At 38.3% G+C, this 21557-nt stretch overlaps 1 protein-coding gene across 6 annotated transcripts in view; it reads right to left on the reverse strand.

Annotated features, from left to right (window-relative positions):
• Positions 1–20348: 20348 nt before the first annotated feature.
• The window catches only part of DEPDC1 (DEP domain containing 1), a 36409-nt gene continuing 35200 nt past the window's right edge, over positions 20349–21557 (reverse strand). For 3 of the 6 annotated variants that reach the window (XM_040987259.1, XM_040987262.1, XM_040987257.1), the window contains one exon: positions 20350–21030. In XM_040987259.1, coding sequence (XP_040843193.1) covers positions 20890–21030 — 141 coding nt within the window. In that variant the 3' untranslated portion in view covers positions 20350–20889. Of the gene's footprint in view, positions 21031–21557 lie in introns of all 6 variants that reach the window. The other 3 variants (XM_040987260.1, XM_040987258.1, XM_040987261.1) reach the window with 3 other exon arrangements.

The raw sequence follows: 21557 nt of genomic DNA on the forward strand, positions 1-21557 counted from the left end.
CTCCTGTCCAGTGCTATATGGTCTTCACCTAGAAGGAATACAACACTCACACTCTTTCTAAGCCTATTTATTTTTTCCAGGACAGATCTGGTACTGTCAAAAGATTCCCTGGAAACACCAGCTGATGATTTCATGTCTTTTGAGAATTTTATGTGTAGTTATAGATTCTTGCCTTAGAGCTCTACTTCAACCCAACCATACAATTAATTTGATCATTCTCTAAGGTAGGTGAAAAAGTTTACTTGTCCATCTAACACAGTAGTAGTGGCCCCTAAAGCCATTCCACAGCAGCCTGGGCCATTATTGCTGGCTGGGTAGCCTCTACACTCCTTGCTTTAGCTGTCCCATGTACTCTGTGAGCTATGTAATACTTTAAAAGTTTGTGTTCTGTTTTATGTTTGTGTTCTGGATTATGTTTGCTGCTTTCAACTCAGAGTCCTGTCTCCATAAGATGATGATAGAAGAGAATCATGTATTAGGAAGCCTCAGAAGAATGAAAATGTGTCTTAACTTTTATGGGAAGAATATATAAAAGTTAGCTAGTCAAAGGGAAAGGATATGAAGAGTATTTGGGTTAATGTGATGCCAGGAAATAGCCAGAAATGAGCTATACTGGTTGCACTGATAAGCCAGATTCTGCAGAACTTTGTAAACTGTGTTCAGCAATACAGATTCCTGTCATGACAAGGAAAATGATTGAAGTGTTTTATTCAGAAATGTCACTATTGAATTTTCATCTTATTAAGATCACTTGTGTTACATTACAGATAACACTTTGACAGGAAGATCTAGGCAAGATAAACCAGAGGGAGACACATGATTTATAAGTGAAGATGGAAGATCTGGATTGTACTGGGCTCCTGGCCTTGACTTGACATAACTCTGCCTTTTATGGGCATCTGGGGACTGATCCAGGAGATACACAATCTTTCATTCTCTCTCTCTCTGCCCCCATTTTTGCTTTGCAAATTCAATGGAAACTTTTTTCCTTTTAAATAAATACTAGCTAAAGATTTTTGTAAGCAGAGAAATTTATTCTACATTTCTTTGGAAGATTATGTTAGAGAGCATAATAAAAGCTATTCTTTTATCCAAATATTAGACATGCCACACAGGACCTGTAAGTCTTACTAAAGGATTTTGATGATATTGTCAGACCAGTGAGAAGACATTATAAGGTTTTAAGTATTGCAGTGACTGAGGAGATCTGATTAGTATTTAAAAATGTAGTCACCCTCACTGATATTTGAAAAAAATGTACTGTAAGTTCCTAACATGGAAGCAGGGAAACTGGCAGTTGAGATGAAGGATGAAGGTCCTTAGACTGGACTGAAGACAATTAGATAGGAAAATATGGGTAAAATTGGGATCTGTTTTTGTCAATAGAAATTACAAGACTTCCACGGTAGATTGATGTATTTGAGATACATGAAAGTGGAGTAAAGTATATATACTTATCTATTGTCAATATTGTGGCATGAGTATTAACTATCAAACTTTAGCGACAGGCAAGAATAGGGGCCTTTGTGACTGATAGAAAGATTGCTGACATGGTTTGACTTGCTCTTGCTATTGGTGTTATTGGAGTTTACCTAGATGCTGGCCAGTCTACATCTCAGTGGGGGCTAAACAGGGTTACTTAGCTTTGCTACACATGACCTCTCATTGTTAGACTAGACTAGGTGATTCCCCAGAAATAGAAGAGGTTAAAAAGGACAAATGTTGTATAAAACTAAGGCTCAGAACTGAAAGATTGTCTATCAGTACTTTCTGATAGGCAAAAACAAGCCATGAGATCAACCTAGAGTTCAAGGATTTGAACCAGCACCCATATGGGATGCTAGTGCTTAGGTAGAAGCTTTGCGTATCATGCCAGGGCACTGGCCCCAAGATTTAGTATCTTTTTTTTTTTAACAAAAATATTTGAAAGGCAGAGCAAAAGGAGAAAGAGCGTTCTGTTCACTAGTCTCCCCACACACTCACCATAGTGGGGAGTGGGCTAGGCTGAAGCCAGGACTCCACAGGTCTCCCACATGAATGGTAGGGGCTGAAGTACCCTGCCTACCCCAGGTGTATTAGTAGTAAGCTGGACTGGTTGCAGAGTGGCTGGGACTTGAGCCAGGTACTCCAATATGGGATTTAGTTGTCTCAAGTGCTGATTTAACCTGCTTCACAGCAGTGCCTGCTCTGTTATATGATATTTTAACAGGTAGAGCCTTGTATCAGGGAACAAGTGCAATAATCCAAAATTTGTTGGCTGAATTGTAAAAATAAAAAAAAAGGAAATAAGGAAGAAGAGTGGATGGGGAATGTGAAAGGAGAGCAACAGTAAGTGCCACTATGCTTCCAAGTGCGTATTGTGAAATTATATGAAATTTGTTCACATTATATAATTATGTTAGAATGTTTTTTTTTAAAAAAAGAATGAAAGTCAGAATTTGTTTGGTTAAATAAGTTGGTAGAGGCCACTTCAAGAACAGTTTTAATGAACTGAGCTGGCAAGAATATAAATTCAAATTATGAATGAGTACTTAAGGATTTGGATTTTTTCCTCAAGGCATTTGAGATATTTTATTTAAAAATCTTGATTATAGTGTGCTTTTGACTGATTAATTTTGGAATCACAACCTCACAAAGCACAAAAGAAGATTCCTGGTCAGCCCTGCTGGATTAAAGGGGGCTCAGGGATTAAAGTCTTGGGTATGTTCTTAAATTCTCAGTCCCTGCCAATTGGTGCAAATGAGCAAGGAATGGCAGCTTAGATGTTCTAACACACACACACACACACAAGCACACACACACATACATGTACCTGTGTGATATTAAGAATGGATTTATTATATAAAATAATTTCAAATGTGAATTAACACCACTTATGCTCGCATTGCTGATATCATATCAAGAACTATTTTAGGAATCTATGGAATTCTGATTTTGCTAATGTGGTTCATGAAATGATTAGCTTGCTTGGTGGGCCTTCTCTGAATGTGGAAGAACAGGACAGAGTTGTTAACGCAATTGATGGGCAGCTCCACTCATCTCTATTCCTTTATGTATCAGAATGTTTTCGTTATCTAACTGTGTTTTCCATTTAGAAAGTTTATTTTTAGGACTGCGCCCTTGTAACTTGGCATTGTCTTATAGGTTCTATCAATAAGTAAGTAGTTATTAAATATTTTAGTAGTACATCATTTTTTTTTGTGTGTGGTTGTTGTTTTGTTTTTAGTGGTTTGTTTTCTGTTTGTTGGGATTTCCATATATGGGTCCAGTATCCTGAAATGTTTCCAAATTCATTTTTAGCTCAAGTATCTTTTACTGTAAGTTCCACCAGGTTTTCTGTAGAGATAATGCTGTTATCTGAGAACGAAGATATTTTTACTTCCTCCTTTTCAATCTGAAAATCTTTTATTCCCCTAATTTGCTAATTTTGTTCCACTGGCAAAAGTAGAAATGGAGAAGGGGAACTTTCTTATCCTGTTCCTATATTAAGAAGAAGGTATTCTCTTTCATCATCAGGTGTGATACTGGTTATGGGATGTGTTTCAGAAGCCTGAGAACATCTTTTAGTTGGTAAGTACTTTAAGTTTGGAGTGAATGTTAAATTACATCACACACCTGCAACATGCGGACTGGGCCAGGCTAAAGTCAGGAGTCGTGTCTCAGTTCAGGTCTCCCTCGTGGGTGATCTTGGGTTGTTATGTGTTGCCTCCCCAGGTGTGCATTAGCAGGAAGTTAGTGGGGAACAGATCTGGATCCTAGGCATTCTGGTATGGGTTATGAGCATCCCAACTGCCATTTTAACCACCACACTAACTGCCCACCCCAATTAAATTTTCTTGAGCTTTGGGAAAGGATTTAAGGAAACATTCCCAGCTCTACATGGGTGCCTAGTAGAACTGTTGTTAGCTTCTCATCCACTCTGCTGGCTATCTTTAGTCTCTGGAAAATTTCTTCCGATAGACGTTTTGAATAGTGTTTTAGTTTACTACTTAAGGGTTATATTCTGCAGAGTTTTCTTTTCCATGGTACTTCTTGTAAATGTTAATTACACCATTCTCTCCAGAGTCTCCACTCCATCTACTTAACTCAGGCAGTCAGCAAGTTTATTTAAAATCATCTTCAGAGCATCATAACCTGGAAGTGTTTCACACCAACCTGGTGTAATTCAATAGCTTACCTTGTTTAGTGATCACTCTTCTTTATTGGATAATGTCCACATGAGCACCATTCAGTACTTACTTCATAGTATTGTAAAGACAGTTCTGTGATCTCCCAATATAAAATAAGAAAAAGAAGGGGGTATTTTGGTGCTGCAAGTTAAGCTGCTAAGTGGATGCCTGTATTCCATATCAGAGTGATAGTTCTAGTGCTAGATGCTCTACTTCCAATCTAACTCTCTCTCAATACACCTGAGAAGCAGGTGGTGGTGGCCTGGGTATTTAACTTTTTGCTATCCACAGGGAGGGCCTAAAGGGAGTTCCTGGCTCCTGATTTCAGTCTATCTCATTGCTGGGCGTTGTGGCTACGAAGAGTGAACTAGTGGTGGAAGATTTCTCTTCTTTCTCTCCTTTTCAAATGAATAAACACCTTTACCAAAAAGAGGCAGCAGGGTACTTTGTCCTCAGTCCATGGCAGCAGGACCTTAAGTTGTGTCTGTAAAATGTAGAATAATGCCTAGCAATGAGTGAATAAATGACTTTTCAGGAATCTTTTCTAAGTCTGATTCATTATCATTGAAAAGAATCAGAAGCATAGCCTAAAAAGAGAAAAAGCAATCCATTTTCCATAATCTGTATCTAACGAGAATGTTTTTATGATTTATAAAGAGAATTTCCACTTCTCAAATGATGTCCTGAAAAGACTTCTGTTCAGCAGGGATATTTAAAAGAAAGCCAAAAAACAAAAACAAAACAAATGACTTGGGTCACTGTAGAGACCATGCCAGGAGGTATTTTAGAATGTTTGTGTATTAAAATATTCTAGCTCAGACCAAGAAGGTCAAGCTGGGATTCAAGATCCTAAATTCCAATCAAGTTTGCAAAAGAGAGGTCAGGTTTGAAAATCTCAGCCAAATTAGGCTGTTTCTCTGAAAGTCCTTGTATGTAACCTGCAGAATAGAAGACAAGGGGAAAAATCCTGCACAAAGAAGGCATCGCAGTAAGTTACCAAGTTTTACTCCTATTTTATATTTCAACATTTGGCTGAACAACTGATGAGATCCAATGTAAGTATAAGAAGGTAAATTAACAGAAAGGAACCATTGAAGACATCCATATCAGAATTGTTGAATTAATTATTTCCAGAATCTGCTTATCTTGCATAGTGGGGCAGGGAAAAAAAGCTAGGAGGGGAGGAAAACACAGATTAGTAGATCCTAATAGCTTCCTGTGCAAGCTTTGTTGATTAGTTCGCAGCTGCTGAAAATGGCACAGAAATGTGCATTAAAGCTGTGAATTATTCCACGAAACTGCTACAGTGTTTTCTCCTGGCATGCTTTTTGAATGCTGACAATCAAATTCAACTTGGTTTGCTAGCAATTTTTCCCACTCTAAATCTTCCCTTAGCTAAATTAATTATATCTTCCCAGGATTTGTGTAGTTGAAGCAATTATCCAAATAATCTTGGCTTTAAAAACACTATGATTTATAAAGTTCATACTCCTAAATGAATACTTTTGATTTGTCTGAATCATCTACTGTTGAGCCAAATTTTCCTTATTTTTGAGGACAAGTTTTTGATTACCTACAATAGTTTTTTGATTCATTAACTAGGTGTGTTTTGTTTAACCAGAGTTAGAATGCAACAGCAATGAAATTACATTTTAATTGCTACATTCAAAAGACATATCTTAGATTATTATAGGTGTGAAACTCATAATTAACATGCCATAGATTTGAAAAAATTCAGTGAAGTTTAAATTTAAAGTGGTGTAGCCAAAGAAAGAGGAGTGTCATTTATTTTCGGAAGGGCATGGATCAAACCTCTGCTTTGGAATAGAGAAAAGCTATTTTCAATGAATCATTCAAGTACTAGGCTCTTTCAGAATGTTTGGGGAAAAAAAAAGTAAGGAATATTTGGAAGTGATAATGAGTTCTTTCTGACTCTTCCATATACAAATTTAGGTTAAATAGAAAACATTAGCTGGGATTACAGTACCAAATTGATTTATTAGTATTTATTCAATTAGGTGATCAGGGTAGTAAACTATAGTAAATTCCATAAATATCTGAGTCCTATCAATAATGGATACAGATTTATAGAAATACACTAAAGAAAATCTGAACACCCTGCAAAATTTAGGTGTACAGGCCCTGACTTCCTAATAAAATCACCAAAAACAATAGCAATCAAGACAAAAATAAACAAATTGGGCTACATCAAACTAAGAAGCTTCTGTACAGCAAAAGAAACAATCAACAAAATAAAAAAGCAACCCACAGAATGGGAGATCTTTGCATACTACACAGGAGATAAGGGCCTAATCTCCAGAATATACAATGATCTCCAGAACAACCAAAACAACAAAACAAACAAACCACTCAAGAAATGGGCACGGGAAATGGGCAGACACTTTACAAAGGAACAAATCCAAATGGCCAACAAACATATGAAAAATGCTCAACCTCTCTGGCAAAAAGAGAAATCCAAAATAAGACATCACTGAGGTACCACCTAACACCAGTAAGAATGGCTCACATACGAAAAACCACCAGCAACACTAGCTGGCGAGGATGTGGGGAAAAGGAAACTCTACTCCACTGTTGATGGGACTGCAGGTTGATACAGCCTCTATGGAAATCAGTATGGAGAAAAACCGAACATCTGCATACCATATGACCCAGCAATAACACTTCTAGAAATATTTCCAAAGCACCTGTTACATGAGAAACCAACATGCACCCCTATGTTCATAGCAGCACAATCAATAACTGCAAGAACTTGGAAGTAAATGAAATGCTCATCAACAGAAGATTGGATAAGGAAACTATGGTTCATCTACTCTATAGAATACTACTCAGCTATTAAAAAAAATGAAATGCATTTCTTCATGGCCAAATGGGCCCATTTGGAAATCATTATGCTAAGGAAAATGAGCCAATCCCAAAAGGTTAGATACCACATGTTTGCCTTATTTTAAGATGAAATGAGGTCAGTCCTAAAAATAGTACCTGCAAATTGTAATATCATTACACCCTCTAAAAGCCTGTATCACACAATAAGATATTGTGATGTAACCAATGAACCAATAATCAATGAGAGACAGACTGCTTATGATCTACATCAAAGAACTAAAAAGCCTGATATGCTTTTAATACCCTATGTTATTCCACAATAGGTTGGGAGAGCAGAGAAATCTTCCACCTTCTTAGAGTGTGTGAAGAAGATTTAAGAATAATCTATCAAGATTGTAACAAGTAACATACAGTCAGCAAACTCGAATCTGCATTAGACATTAGCAACAACTATAAAGACATACAGTGGGATCCAGGAGAGATCCTGACAGCCTCATAACAGGAGGTCATATGCACGGAGCAGGAGGGGACCCCAGAGTAGAACAAGAAGACAAGAGGAGGTTTATGTCCTGGTCCTGGAGACTCCTGCTAACCTCCCAAATGCTTTAACCACAGAAGCAGTGGATACCTCATCAAGAACTATCAGTATGGGCACCAAGGACTATATCCCAACTGCCAAAGAGATCACAGAGAATTTGAGTGCCCTTGTAGGCTGAGAACTCTGAGGTCAATCATTCCCTATAGATATCCCACATGGGATGGAAGAAGCCCAGAACCCTTCTCATAGGGTATAATGACATTGGAACAACAGCCAGGAACCCAGAGCAGTTCTCAGAAACAGAAGAACAGTAAACTTCCACCGGGACTCAGAAGAGGAGCTTCCTCTGGTCATTATTTAGTTCCAACTTTGGTTCCTGATCCTCTCTTGCAATGACTGTCAGGGTCGCTGCAGAGCCCTCAATTTAGATGAGATAGACAGAGACCAATAAGGAAAGCTTAGAACAGACAAGAAGAAGTTGGCTTGGACTCTCATATACCTCGCTAGGTAGGACACAAAGATCAGTTACTCCTCATTAAGCCATTGAAGATTTCTCTGCACACCCCTACTAAAAAAAACCTGTTCTGCTCTTCAATCGTTAACATATGGCTTGTTAGAGTTATAAGCCTGTTTGGACTATCCTAAAATTTACGAAGTTCAGTAAAATCACACTAGAATATTATAAGCTAATAAATATAAATATGAAGAAAAGAAAAGACAGAAAAGACACGAGACCCTATAACCAAGTTAAGGTTTACAGCAGTTGGTTATGTACAAACTAAAATTGAGGTGTGAATGAAGTAGTTACAGGATGTGGTTAAGAATCTGTATTTCCTAACATATTGGTTACTCAATATCATGTCAATTGACTTCATGATGTTATAAATTTCCATGTTTATTCCTGTTGTTGAAGTTGTGTAGTGGCTTTTCATTTGAGGGGATGATGTTTTGCCAGCTCTACTTTCAGACCAGGGATGGTCTCCCAATGAAACTGTTGAATTTATCTGGACAATAAAGTGCTGGACTCTCTGCATGGTCCACACCTGTAATGATGGAATTATGACTGTTTATGAGCTATAGCACTGTAATAACTTGGAGGAAATCCATTTGGGAGGAGGGCTTGGGGAATTCCAGAGCCTATGGAACTGTCATTAAATGAAATAATAACAACAACAACAACAACAATAATAATAAAAATATAAGAGAATGCCACTTCCAACAGCATGCTGGAGTGACTCTGCCTGACCAGGTGTGTTCTAGCATTAACAATAGCTGCGTGCTTCTATTGGCAATGATGAGTGTATGAAACTGACAGGTGAGAAGATAATGATACAATGCGAGGATGGCAGAAATCCTAGCTCATCTATCCTTATGGAATGCCCTGCCTGGTTCCCCTTATCAGTGCCACAGGACTGGCTCCTCCTGGGCCTTCAGGAGAGGCTCTTTGTTTTTTTCTAGTTGCTAGAAGATGTGCATCTTTGTTGTCTCTGGTCCCTTCCCAGTTTCCTGAAGTTGGTAAGACAACATCTCTTCTGTATGGCAGAAGCTTCTGTTTTCACACTTTGCTTCTTTGTCTCTTATCCTCTGGTCTCTGGAGTGGTTCCTTATACTATATTTGTAATATAATTCCCCCATGTTAAGATATTTGCTCAATCATATCTGCAAAGTCTTCTTTTATCAACTAAGTAACATATCTCAAGTTCTTGGCATTAGCACATGGATTGATTTAGGAGGAAGGGACCACAAAGAGGTTAAATTTAGGAAAGCCCACATGTTTAGAATAAAGCCAAAATTGTTAAAGATGAGTTTGGTTTATTTTTATGATGCTCTTACTCCCCAGTCCACCTTCAGTAACTTCGTTCCCTAGACACACAATTCAACAAGCATGATCTGCTTCTGTCATCTTCTCCCTCAGAATATATCTATTTCTCATCTCTGTGATTTTTTTTTAATTTTCATTTTGTTTTAATATTGTTTACATATTTGAGGAAAACGTATGCCCATGTGGGCCTCTGATTCAGCTCAGAGAGTCAGGTACCAAGGAAGGTGGATGGGACACATGTTGTTGTAGGCTTCTTTTTTTTTTTTTGTCTGCAGGGGAAGAGAGAAGAGGGTCACTCCGTGCTGTCAAACTGCAGCAGTACCCAGGGATGGGAACTGCTCCTTTGATGATGCTTAGAGATTGCAATGTAGAGAACATTCCAAGGGTGTCACTTGAGTGGTTTTACCCTATCACCTAGCCCAGCCTGTCCCCACATCCATTCTGGTTCTCACAAGCACCAGCGGGAGTTATAATACAGCCCTGTTTGTATTAACCCCATACCCAAGCCTACACATGTGCTGATGGGTGCTCCAGCCTTGCCCAGCCTGGTCCACCTGCAACTCTAGCTCTCACATTGACTGTTGGGAGCTACAGCCCAGTAGGGGATTCCCTAGAGATCCTCTACCAGGTCCATTCCCAGCCTAGATGGGCATGGCTCACCCACAGTTTCAGCTCTCATTGGTGGATGTTGCTGCCCAGCCCATCTGGGAGTGGCCCACTCCCTGCCTGGCTCTCATGCGTGTCAGCCAGTGCAAAGGTCTGGCCAAGCCTGGCTTGTTCCTACACCTGGTCCACATAAACCCTGATGAGTGCTGCAGACTTTCCTGGCCTGCCCACTCCCCCACCCCTTAGTCACAGCTCTTGTGCTCCCCAGAGAAAGCTGTGGCCTGGTATGCGAGTTCCTCAAGTTCTCCTACAAGGCCTATTCCGAGGCCCAGTTCCCATGTGTGCCAACCTGCCCTCAGTCCCTGCATGTTCTGGTGGGTGCTACAGCCTGGCCCTTCCTAGCCTTCTCCCAGCCCCAGACTCAGTGAGTATCTAGTGGATTCCTGTCAGGTGAGTTCTATGGTTCAATCTGAGTCAGCCTGTCACTGCTAACAGCTGCATAAACTGGCAGATGTTGAAGTCTCAGAGAGGTGAGCCCACAATTCCCCTACATCTGCTTCTTCTGTGTTCTAGTAAATGCCGTGGCCCAGCCTGAGATGGCCCAAATCCTGATACCAAAATTACAGGTGGGTATTGTGGCCTAGTCCGACTAAACATGTCCCCCGTCCCAGCCCCAGCTTTTGCAAATGCCATTGGGTAACAGGAGATGCCATTTAACCCAACCCAGCTCTCCTACATGGGAAGGTGTCCTGGTCTGACACAGACATGTCATCTAATTTTCCCCTCTGAACTATTCCACTTCAGTATAATGGTCCAGTCCATGGAAGAGTCCAGAAATCATTCCTTCCTGTGAAACATGTCCTCAGGTTCTTTTACTTCAATATATTCCAGACCTCTTCCTGGAACAATGTGTAGCCCCCAACCTGGGGGCAAGGGTGGTGTGTCCCAGCCTCAAGTTTCCTACCTTCCCCACTTATCTTTTAAAAATTAATAAACAAATAAATAAGTAAATGTGCTGGCTTTCTGGTACAGTTAACATAAACTTGGTATTAACCATGTCCACAATGTGCACCAGCTATTGGCTGCTTTTCTCTCAGCAGTGTAACACATGTCTTGTAGGTACAAGATAAACTAGCCATTTGCCTACAACTGGGGCACCTCTGTGATGTGTACTTGTTTGTCAGGCTCTGCTCCTTCATAACCAGTTTTGCAAATAGAAGATCATCTCTTAGTACCTGTTACTAGCAGGAGAATCAGTTTCAGGGCACTCGGATACAAAATCATCAAGGTTGCTCAGGTCCCTTACACAAAATGATATTGTATTTGTATATAATTTGCATATATCCTCTAGAATACTTTAAGTAATCTCAGGATGGTTTATATTAGCTAATGCAAAGTACTTTTAAGCATTTATACTGCATTGTTTAGAGACAAGAAAAAAAGTCTGCACATATTTTGTACAGACACAATTTAATTTTTTGGAATATTTTCAGTTCCCAGTTGCTTGAATGAGAGAATGCAGAATCCATGAAAAGAAGATTCCACCATACTCTATCATTTCTTCCATTTATTTTGTGTTGAACTTTCTTTTATATGAGATCTGCTGTGTGTCTTCTGATTCTCTTATTCTGTTACAAAGCTCTGAGAACAGGCAATGTTATTCATTATGTAGCCCCATCACTTAGTACTTGAATGTGGTCAAGATTTTCAGAATGCTAAACGAATAAGTGATTATGCAAAATTTTTAGTTGGCTGTTAGAAAAGAAAGCAGCAAGGAGAGGTTGAAGTTTTTATTTCTAGTTATTAAAAAAGTTGGTAACTGTCCCATCTCTCTGCTGTGGTTGGAGGAGCAACTGACAGCTGAGAGATGAGATGAGCTGCTCAGGACTGTCGGTGATGAAAATGAAGGACCGCAGGCTCCAAAGCTTCAGGACTGCTCCTCTCCACAGGGTGCTTTTGATGTGTGCCTGCTTTGATCCCTGCTGGGTAGCTATGGCCCAGGATGTTCTGGAATGAAGAAAAGCTACTTACTGTTTCCAGTTCTCAGAATCCAAAGTGTGTTAGAGAAAAAGCATTTGTGCAATAGGGTTTTCTGTTGGCAAAACAAAATCATTTTCCAAAGGTAAATAGTCTCTGTCATGATTGAGACAAGTTGATGCAGAGAGCGAGGTCACACTATATACTGTAGAGAAATGGAATCCACTGTGAAGACAGAGACAAGATAGCCTTGGGAAACGCAGAAGGGCAGCAGCAAGTGCAGGAGGTCAGGAGAGCTGTTAGCTTAATAGCTGCAAAAGGACACTGTGTCACCCGGGCAGCTATTTTGTCTGCTGTTTAGACAACTTCAAACTCGCTCACATGGAGAAACAGGACAATGTAAGTGACAAATCACAACTGGCGAATAAAGAGACACACTGGCACTGCTCTGTATAGGGGTCAAGTGGAAATGCATGAATATTCACCCTGCCACCAATCATATCTAATTAAATCAATCTTATTAAGTTTATTGGAGTTATCAATTCAGTTGGAATTAAAAATAATTTTATGTTACAGTGAAAAATTTTGAAGCCTGTGATTACAGCAGTCTTCCAACACTTCATGGGCAAGACATAGGATGAAAAATATATGCTTCTAGAGCATATTTGAAGTCTATGAATCCTCCAGTTTAGAAGTTTTAAAAATTTCATCACAGAAAATTCTGTTGTAAATGTTGTAGGAATGAGAGTGACATGGAGGATATGCAGGGAGTTAGGGTTAGGTGAACTGGAATTGCTGCCAGCCCTGCACTGGGACTCTCCCTTTACCTGTCACTCTAACACTCTAATGTATCCACTTTCGCAGGATGTACCTGTGACTCTCCCAGAAGGGGGAAGGGAGAGCCATCATGGAAATTTAGATGTTCAACTCCTCATGGAGGTGCCAGGGAATTCCCAAAAATACACACACACACACACACACACACACACACACACACACACACACACACACACACACGTCATCCCATTCAAATATTCAACTCAGCCACTACCTTCTCTCATAAAAGAGGTTGATAGGCAGCAGGAACCTTTTGTTTGCTCTTGATAAGTGTTGGAGATCCTTTTTCTGGTCTCCTTTCTCTATTCTCATAGGCATCTGTGGCACATTTATGGTGCGGCCCACACTCTTGTATAAATGTATAAACATACTTTTCTCTTTAAATAAGTCCTGTGTTCATTTATGCACTTACTTATGCCTCTGCTTTGAATTCTTATTTCTATGGATTGAGTACCTGCAAAAAAAGTTTGAGATATATAAACCCATAACAAAAGGAATTTTTTCTTTCCTCCACTGAAAGTTCTGATCTTTAATCTGCAAAATAAATTAATAATATACAGATAAACAAGAGAAAAGTGACTCAAACTTATTGATTTGCACTGAAGCATCAGAGAAAACTGAGTACTCAAAAATCCAAAGAGATTTAAAAACTAGCATGCTGTTCCTCATGAGGGAGAGAAAAGGGGGTATGTAGGCCCTTTAGGGTGGTAACAAATGTTAGAGAAGATGAGTTGGTTGGAAGAATAGGGTGACATTCTCAATATTGTGGGTATGGTGTTTGATTTTTAGTCTCCTCTGTAATTTGAGCTTTATCTTCCCTGGTGAATGAAATCTCAGTTGTGTTCCTCTTTGGTGGATATAGTCTTTAAGTAAACAGAAGAACATCGGAGAAAAACTTCTTCCAGTATCTGCTGATTCCCAAGTGCCTTTAATTCAAATTGATCAGAACACCAAGGTCCCATCTAACATATCATTTTCTCATCTCATCATGACAATAGCTTGTCAAAGGTGGTGACTGAATTCTTCAAACAAGCAGACAGGTGGATTAATTTTGTGGAATTACTATTAAATGAAAAATCAAATTAATGACTCAGTTAACAATTTAAGAGTGTAATATCTGGGGCCAAGTCTGCCCAAATATTGATGGAACTGGATTTTAAAAAGAAATCGCTTTCTAAAATCTGCTATTTTATGATTAATTCAGGCTAATATTCTGATATTTTATAAGGTAGATATATAACTGGAGGTCAAAGTCAATCAAGTTCTCCTACAAAGGTCTAAGTTACATCTTTTAACAAGCTAGCTGGCATGAGCTTTGCTGTATTCACCACCAGAATAGTTTCTGTACACTATGGGCATTCAAGCATAGCTATTGGAATGGAAATAAGAAGAGAGAAACTAAGACATTAAATCTATAAAAAAAAATGTGCTTATGAACAAGGAAAGAGTTGGGATGAAGACTATTACTTATGGGTCTCCAAGCCTTGGTCCTCTGTGGTTCATTCCAAAGAGAAAGGTAATAATGCTTTCAGTTGCATTGTTATTGTGTCTAAATACCAACCAGATAATTTAGATGTATAATTTTTTTTTTTAGTTTTATTTGAAGTTACAGAAAGAGAAAGGTATATTCCAACTGCTGGTTCCTTCTACAAATGGCTGCACTCCTGAGGCTGGACAGGCCTGATGCTGAGAATTGCAAACTGCATCCGAGTCTCTCAGTTGGGTGCCAGGGAACCAAGCAAAGGAGCTGCGTTAGAAGCAGTTGAGCCTGGACCCAGAACTCTGACATGGATGCTGGTGTCATAGACAGTGGCCTAACACATGGCACTGCCATATAGACCTTTGATATTCTAATCCTTAGAATGATACCTCAAAGCATTTACATTAGCCTTGTTTTATGAAGGGAAGAATAGGTTGTGGAAAAACCTTGATCTGCCTGCTAAAGAAGTCTTACTAGTAGTACCCAGTATTTATAAAGTATGTTTTTGAAAAACTTTAGTTCTCATTAAAAATCAATATCTATTCAAGATTATGAATTTGGAAAATTTATAGAGGAAGAGACCTATCACGATATCTTTGCTATTCTGTAGACATATGAAAATTCAATTAGTCCCCTACGTTATGTTTTATATAGTTACAATGAACACTGAATTAGTGAACACTAAACCTTTGTTCCTCAGGGAAAAACAGTGTTAAGCTTGTGAACACCTCTGATTCTAACATTTTTTTTATCCTCTAGTCAATATATACTTTGTTTTATGTATATTTCTGTTTAAGACATGTGAAGGCTATACGACATAGTGCAGCAGAGACATGAACCGGCAGCCATGTGGGATGCTGGTCCCACAGGTGTCAGCTTTGCTGTTTCACCACAGCTCCAACTCATGGGTAAATTTTTTTTTTTTTTAAAGATTTATTTTTATTATTTTGTTTATTGGAAAGGCGGATATACAGAGAGGAGAGACAGAGAGGAAGATCTTCCGTCCGATGATTCACTCCCCAAGTGAGCGCAACGGGCCGATACTATGCCGATCCGAAGCCAGGAGCCTCTTCCGGGTCTCCCACGCGGGTGCAGGGTCCCAAAGCTTTGGGCCGTCCTCGACTGCTTTCCCAGGCCACAGGCAGGGAGCTGGAAGGGAAGCAGGGCTGCCGGGATTAGAACCGGCGCCCATATGGGATCCCGGGCGTGCAAGGCGAGGACCTTTAACCACTTGCGCCACCGCGCCGGGCCCACCATGGGTAAATTTTGTATTGGTTCACAGAGTCTGCAAGTAATGGAACTATAACCTCTTTATGCATTTTAATACCTATGTTCCAATTCTATATTCTGTAGAAAATACTATTTAATATTGTGATTATAAATTTGGAATGATTGTTGATATTACTAACCCATTGTCTAGAAAGTCCTTAACAGGAATTTGGACCTGTGCATTTACCTGTTTTAAATCTTTGATTAATGCCACTTTGTGCTTGTTACTTTAAAGTGTTAGTGGAGACTAATCCCTTTTGAGATTATGAACAGCTTTCACAGGGGAGGCCTGCAGAGGGCGCTGCTGCCTGTGAGTCACGGATGTCTACCTCAATTGTAGCTTTGTTAGAAAATAGGTTCATGGAGAAAGCATTACACTGACTTTTGAAGTTAACTCTCAAGCAAAGCTTGAGTGATTTATAAATTGTGTAATTCCCTTCAATTTATGATTGGTGTTGAATTTAATGGATAATAAATGTAATGTTTGATAATATTCTTGCCCAACAACAGGTGAAGTATATATAACAGTAGGAAAGACAAATGAATATCATTTAAACTGGAAAAGAAAGAGATTTGGATTCTTTGAGCAAGCCTAAGTTGCAGACTGACAAATTAGATTACTTAGGATTCAGAAGACAGATTGAGTCTGCTAATATCTAAAGATGGATGTGGTCTTTTAGGATTTCTAAGTTATAAATCAAAAAGCTAGTGAAAACATATGAATATAAAACTCTGAGATATTGTATTAAATGAATAAGAATGGCAGGTCTTTTGTTGTTGTATTTTTAGTTGTATCATGCATATTTAAGAAACATAATTGCTAATCTCTAACCATAGCCTATTATATAAGCTTTAAATGACAAACACTACTTTGTCATGAGCAGTTGAAGTACTTCGTCTCCAGCAGTAAAGTGACACAGTTCCGGAGAGAGAATACCCTGAGGTTTTCATAGGTTTGTATCAAGATTATAGGTGATTTAAACTTGCTTCTTTTTAAACTGTAGCTATAAGATTTCAGCAGCTGTTACTTTTTAATTAGAAATGATACTAAAATTTTTTTTTTTTTCCAAACAGTTGTTCTTATTTCCTCTGTCTCTCTCATTAACGCAGACCTTTTCCTAGTACTGATTGCAAGGTGTTTTCACAGATATTTACTCAGTGTCCACTTACTTCCCTGGTTGCCAGGCGTGTTGACTGTACTCCTTGCGACTGTGCATCGATGAAAGGAGCTGATTTACCCAAGGTTCCATCTGCTCCCCAGGATCAGCTTATAGCCAGGGACTAGCTAATACAAAGTCCAACAACTTCATCTTGTCCTTAAATCTGGGGAAAAGTCTGAAACATTTACACTCTAAATGTAAGGTAAGCCATTTGTCACAATGTTGTTACACTGCCAACTTTTTCTTTTGCCTCATCCCATTTCCATCATACTCATACAAGTGTTTCCAAATAAGCCTCCTACATACAAAGCTTCATTTTCGAATTAAGGAGAAAATGACCCAGTGCAAAATTAGAGTGGTCTCATAAAGTTGACACTCATAAAGATGCAAAGAAAACACATCCGAAACAACGTCAAGGGTTAGCGTCTGTATCCCTGTCACATTCATGGGAGGGCTATGTAGAGTTCTTGGCTCCTGGCTTCAGCCTGGCCCAACCCCAATCAAACTGTGGGCATTTGTCAATAGGGGAATTATCTGACTGTATGCTTGTCTCTCTCTTTCAAAAAAGCAAAAATACTTACACAAATAATTCTGGGGTTTTCTTTGCATTGCATAATTTTTGATGAGTACTGTCATTCTTTTGGGGGGCTCCTCTATACTTGTCTCTCTTGGCACTTTCAAGATTTTCTCATTATCACTAGTGAAGCAACTAACTTTAGGTCATGCTTAATGACTTAAGCTTTTGTTATACTTTTTGTCACATTTGTAAGAAAATTATCTGTTGTTTTTTTTTTTTTTGCCAATAATTTGGTGTACTTTTTATTTCCTCCTTCTCCAGCTCTAATTGCAAATCCTATGCAGTTTCACATTTAATAAAACTTACTGAATTGTTATTTTTTTCTCAGTTCTATTTTTTTTTCTACACTTCATTTTGGGTAATTCCTACTTGTATTTTTCAGCTCATAGATCTTTTCTTATATATCATTTCATATTAATTTTGTAGTAGTTTTAATGTGAATACTGTTTTGAATTTGTTTTGACTTTTAAAACATGTTGCCCTTTCATAGTTGATCAGGATGGGAAGAATGTAGGGTTAGGGAGGAGTGTGATCATTGTTTTGAAACGTTCCATTTCGTTTTCCCTTTTCTAGGGGGAGGAGAGAGATTAGGGAGGAAGCTATACCCAGCCTCTCAACTTTCCCAGTACCAGGGAATGGGGACCGGACACCCAATAACAACCCAGGGTCATGATGTGGTGCGTGTGGAATCGGAATCATACTCTATAAAATGAACTAGCACGGACCCAGTGCGATAGCCTAGTGGCTAAAGTCCTTTCGTTGCACATGCCGGGATTTCACATGAGTGCAGGTTCCAATCCCAGCGGTGCTGCTTTCCATCTAGCTCTCTGATTCTGCTCTGGGAAAGTAGTTGATGATGGCCCAAAGCCTTGGGACCCTGCGCCCACGTGGGAGACCCAGAAAAAGCTCCTGGCTTCAGATTGGCTCAGCTTCAGCCTGTGCGGCCACTTTGGGAGTGAATCAGTGAAAGAAAGATCTTCTCTGTTGTCTCTTTATATACTCACTTTCCCATCAAAATAAGTAAATCTTACAAATGATAGTGTACGATTTGGCGAAGCCTATGCATTTCCATGGTTAGAATATTGGTACCTGTTGTTATATGGAATACTCTCCCACTCAGATTTTGCTCAGCAATTGATTTAGATTCCCTGAAAAAGCAGTCAAGTTCTTTTTTTTTTTTTTTTTCAAATAAGCAGCATCAAATCTACCAATCAATCCACTTGTATTTTAAACTTGAACTTTTTCTTAACGGAATATTCCTATGCTCTTGTCTAGGGTACATTCTCTCCTTAGGCACCGGATTCCACTTGCTTTCCCAGACACGTTTTGCTTCCAAAGATACTTTTCCTCCCTACATTTCATTCTCTACTAGATCAAAAACCTTCATCTACTGTGTACAGTCAAAATTCCTTTATCTCCTAGCTAATAGTTAAGACTTAGCAAATATTCACTCTGCTAAGATGCTCCGAGTGTTGTGACTTTAGGTGATCTCGGTGATAACTCTTAATAAATGCAAGAATGATTATTTTATGGTAAGCACTGTGCTAAATACTTCACTTATACCATCCTGCTAATCCTCACAAAAATACTAAAAGCATATTCTTCAATTCACAGATAAGGGAAGAGGGGCTTAGAGAAGTTATTAATTTATGTGAAATTACTTATGGTAAACAGCACAGAATCCCAACCTGACTAAATTTCATGTGATTAAAGTGCCACCCATGTACTCTGTAATCACAATTAAATGTACGCTAATGCAAATGAAATTTTATTATCTTTTATACTTGTGTACTTAATTTCAATAAATAAAAAAATTGTTACAAAGCCCACAATAATTTTTATCTCAAGTTGCAACATAATTCACACTCTCAGATCTGTAAACAGAAAGTTCTGGTAGACAAACACTGCAAAAAATTCTACTTTGATACAAATATTTTGGCAAATTTTTTGGACTAAACACAGACTAAACACTTTTTGTTCAAACTTTTATACAAAACAATGATAGTAAATGGACTATCACCCTTCTAAAAATCAATGGTATGAAGTTATACTGAGAAATTAGGATAGTATTATAAATTATTATTTTGTAGATCTATTTCTTTATAGCTGAGATACAGATATTAAACAATCATAGTACAACAAAAGAACATCTGAAAGAATTTGTTCATACGTCAAGCAGAAAACTGAGGAATCTTGTGTTGAGAGGTACACATGCTTGGCATTTTCTTTCAATGGAAAAATAGTTGGTGTGCCACCATCTTAGCATCTACTACAATATTTGTAAAATGCATTTCCAACATGAATTCTCAAAGCTGGCTGAATACTGGACTTACCTACAAAGTTCCACAAAGTACAGATACCTATGTAACTTTCCTAAAATTCACAATTGTTCAAATTCACAATTGTTCAAAATTCACAATTGTTCAATCTATGCCTTGTGCATAGATTGTATTAAAACCTCCCATGTATATTACTTTGAGTATTTTTAGCTTGAAGAACTGTTTCATAATCACAGCTGTCAGTTTTTTTTTAAAGATTTGTTTATGTTTACTGTAAAGTTAGATATACAGAGAGATGAAGATCTTCCATCTGCTGCTTCACTCCCCAAATGGCTGTATTGACCATAGCTTAGCCGATCTGGAGCCAGGAGCCAGACGCCTCTTTCAGGTCTCCCATGCGGGTGTAGGGTCCCAAGGCTTTAGGCCATTCTCTGCTGCTTTCCCAGACCACAAGCAGGGAGCTGGATGGGAAATGGAGTGAAGCAAGTGGGACACAAATTGGCACCCACATGGGATCCTGGCACTTGCAAATGGAAGATTAACTAAGTAAGCCATCACACTGGGTTCAGTTTTTACTAAAGGATTTCTGCAAAATTTTTCTCTACTGAAAGGATTCTAGTAAATGTGCTGTTATTATAGGTGTATCTCTGTTGATTAGAAAATAGCTTACAATTTTTATACTTCATTGTCTTCACAGATATGCAATAATGAAAGGCACATAGCATTGCTAAATAAAAATCTGTTGAACACATATTTGTTTTATAACTCTACTTTCCACTAAAATTATGAACAAAATCAAAGATGCTTATAAATGAAATTAAAGTAGTTGGGGTAATGCTTTGGGGAAAACAATATATACACATTTTTAAACAGAGACATATATAAATAGATAAAAAGTATAAAATATATTTGGTGGTGCAACACTTAACAGGTGAGAACTCACTGAACTTTCAGATATTTATTCTTCACATTCTTATAGGCAGAAACAAAGAAGAAGCCCAACACAACAAGTTTGTTAGCTAACATCCATAAGCATGTATACAGGCAAGTTCTCCTTAAAAAACAGAATTGCTCCTCAATCCTGATGAACATTCCTGGTCAAAATATTTGATAACATTTAGTTTTAAGTTCTCTTAGTTGAGATCTAGTAGCTTCTCAGAAGTCTCAGACAGCTCACCTACTATTTTGGGCACCTCAATGTAGAATGCATATATTTATGGTTAGGAATAAACAAAACATTTAAAAAAAATAACAGACTTCCTTTGTAATAGATTGTCAGATACAGCTTCATTTATTAAAGTTTCATAAGTATCAGATAATTTTTACTGCAGTTAGTATCTTAGACTACGAAACTTTGGTTTTCTTAAAAGCAGCATTGGTTGCTTGATTGTAGGTTTGTCACCAAACAGTGCTGCTTCACTCTCTGTGGTTGGAAATCTCTTCTGAAATATAACAGGATATTCCTTCTGAAACTTAAAAATAGGTAAATAATCAGAATGTATTTAGTGTTATTTCCTTAGCTGTCGCCAGTACTATTTCACAGTAATAATTCTGTCCCTTTTTCAAAAATGCATTTCACAGAGGACAATCCCTTATGGTCCTTTTATTCTTTGCTTTTTCTTTTCTCCCAAATGAAAGGTACTCTTAAGACCACATAGATACCTGTTAACATTAACATTTTAGGATTTTCCTCTGCTGCTAATTCTCCCTCCAAAATTCCAGCTCGTCTTTCCCAATGGTCTAGTATAATTCCTAATTCTTTGTATGTCTAACTTGGAATTGGATCTGTCAGAATCATGTGGCTACTGGGATTTGATTAAGAGCTAAAAATCCTAAGCAGAAGTGATGAGACACTCAGAGATACTTTCTATATGCCAGATTTTATAATCCATTTATTTGGCCAATCTAGGCAACCATATAAAATGCCAGCAGTAAAGCAGACATCTTTTCTCAATTATTATTTAAACACTCAAGTGTAAAATCAGGGGATATTCAAATA

Source organism: Ochotona curzoniae, unplaced genomic scaffold, assembly GCF_017591425.1.
Source record: "Ochotona curzoniae isolate NIBS_2020 unplaced genomic scaffold, NIBS_Ocur_1.0 contig_4612, whole genome shotgun sequence".
Taxonomy (NCBI): Eukaryota; Metazoa; Chordata; class Mammalia; order Lagomorpha; family Ochotonidae; genus Ochotona; species Ochotona curzoniae.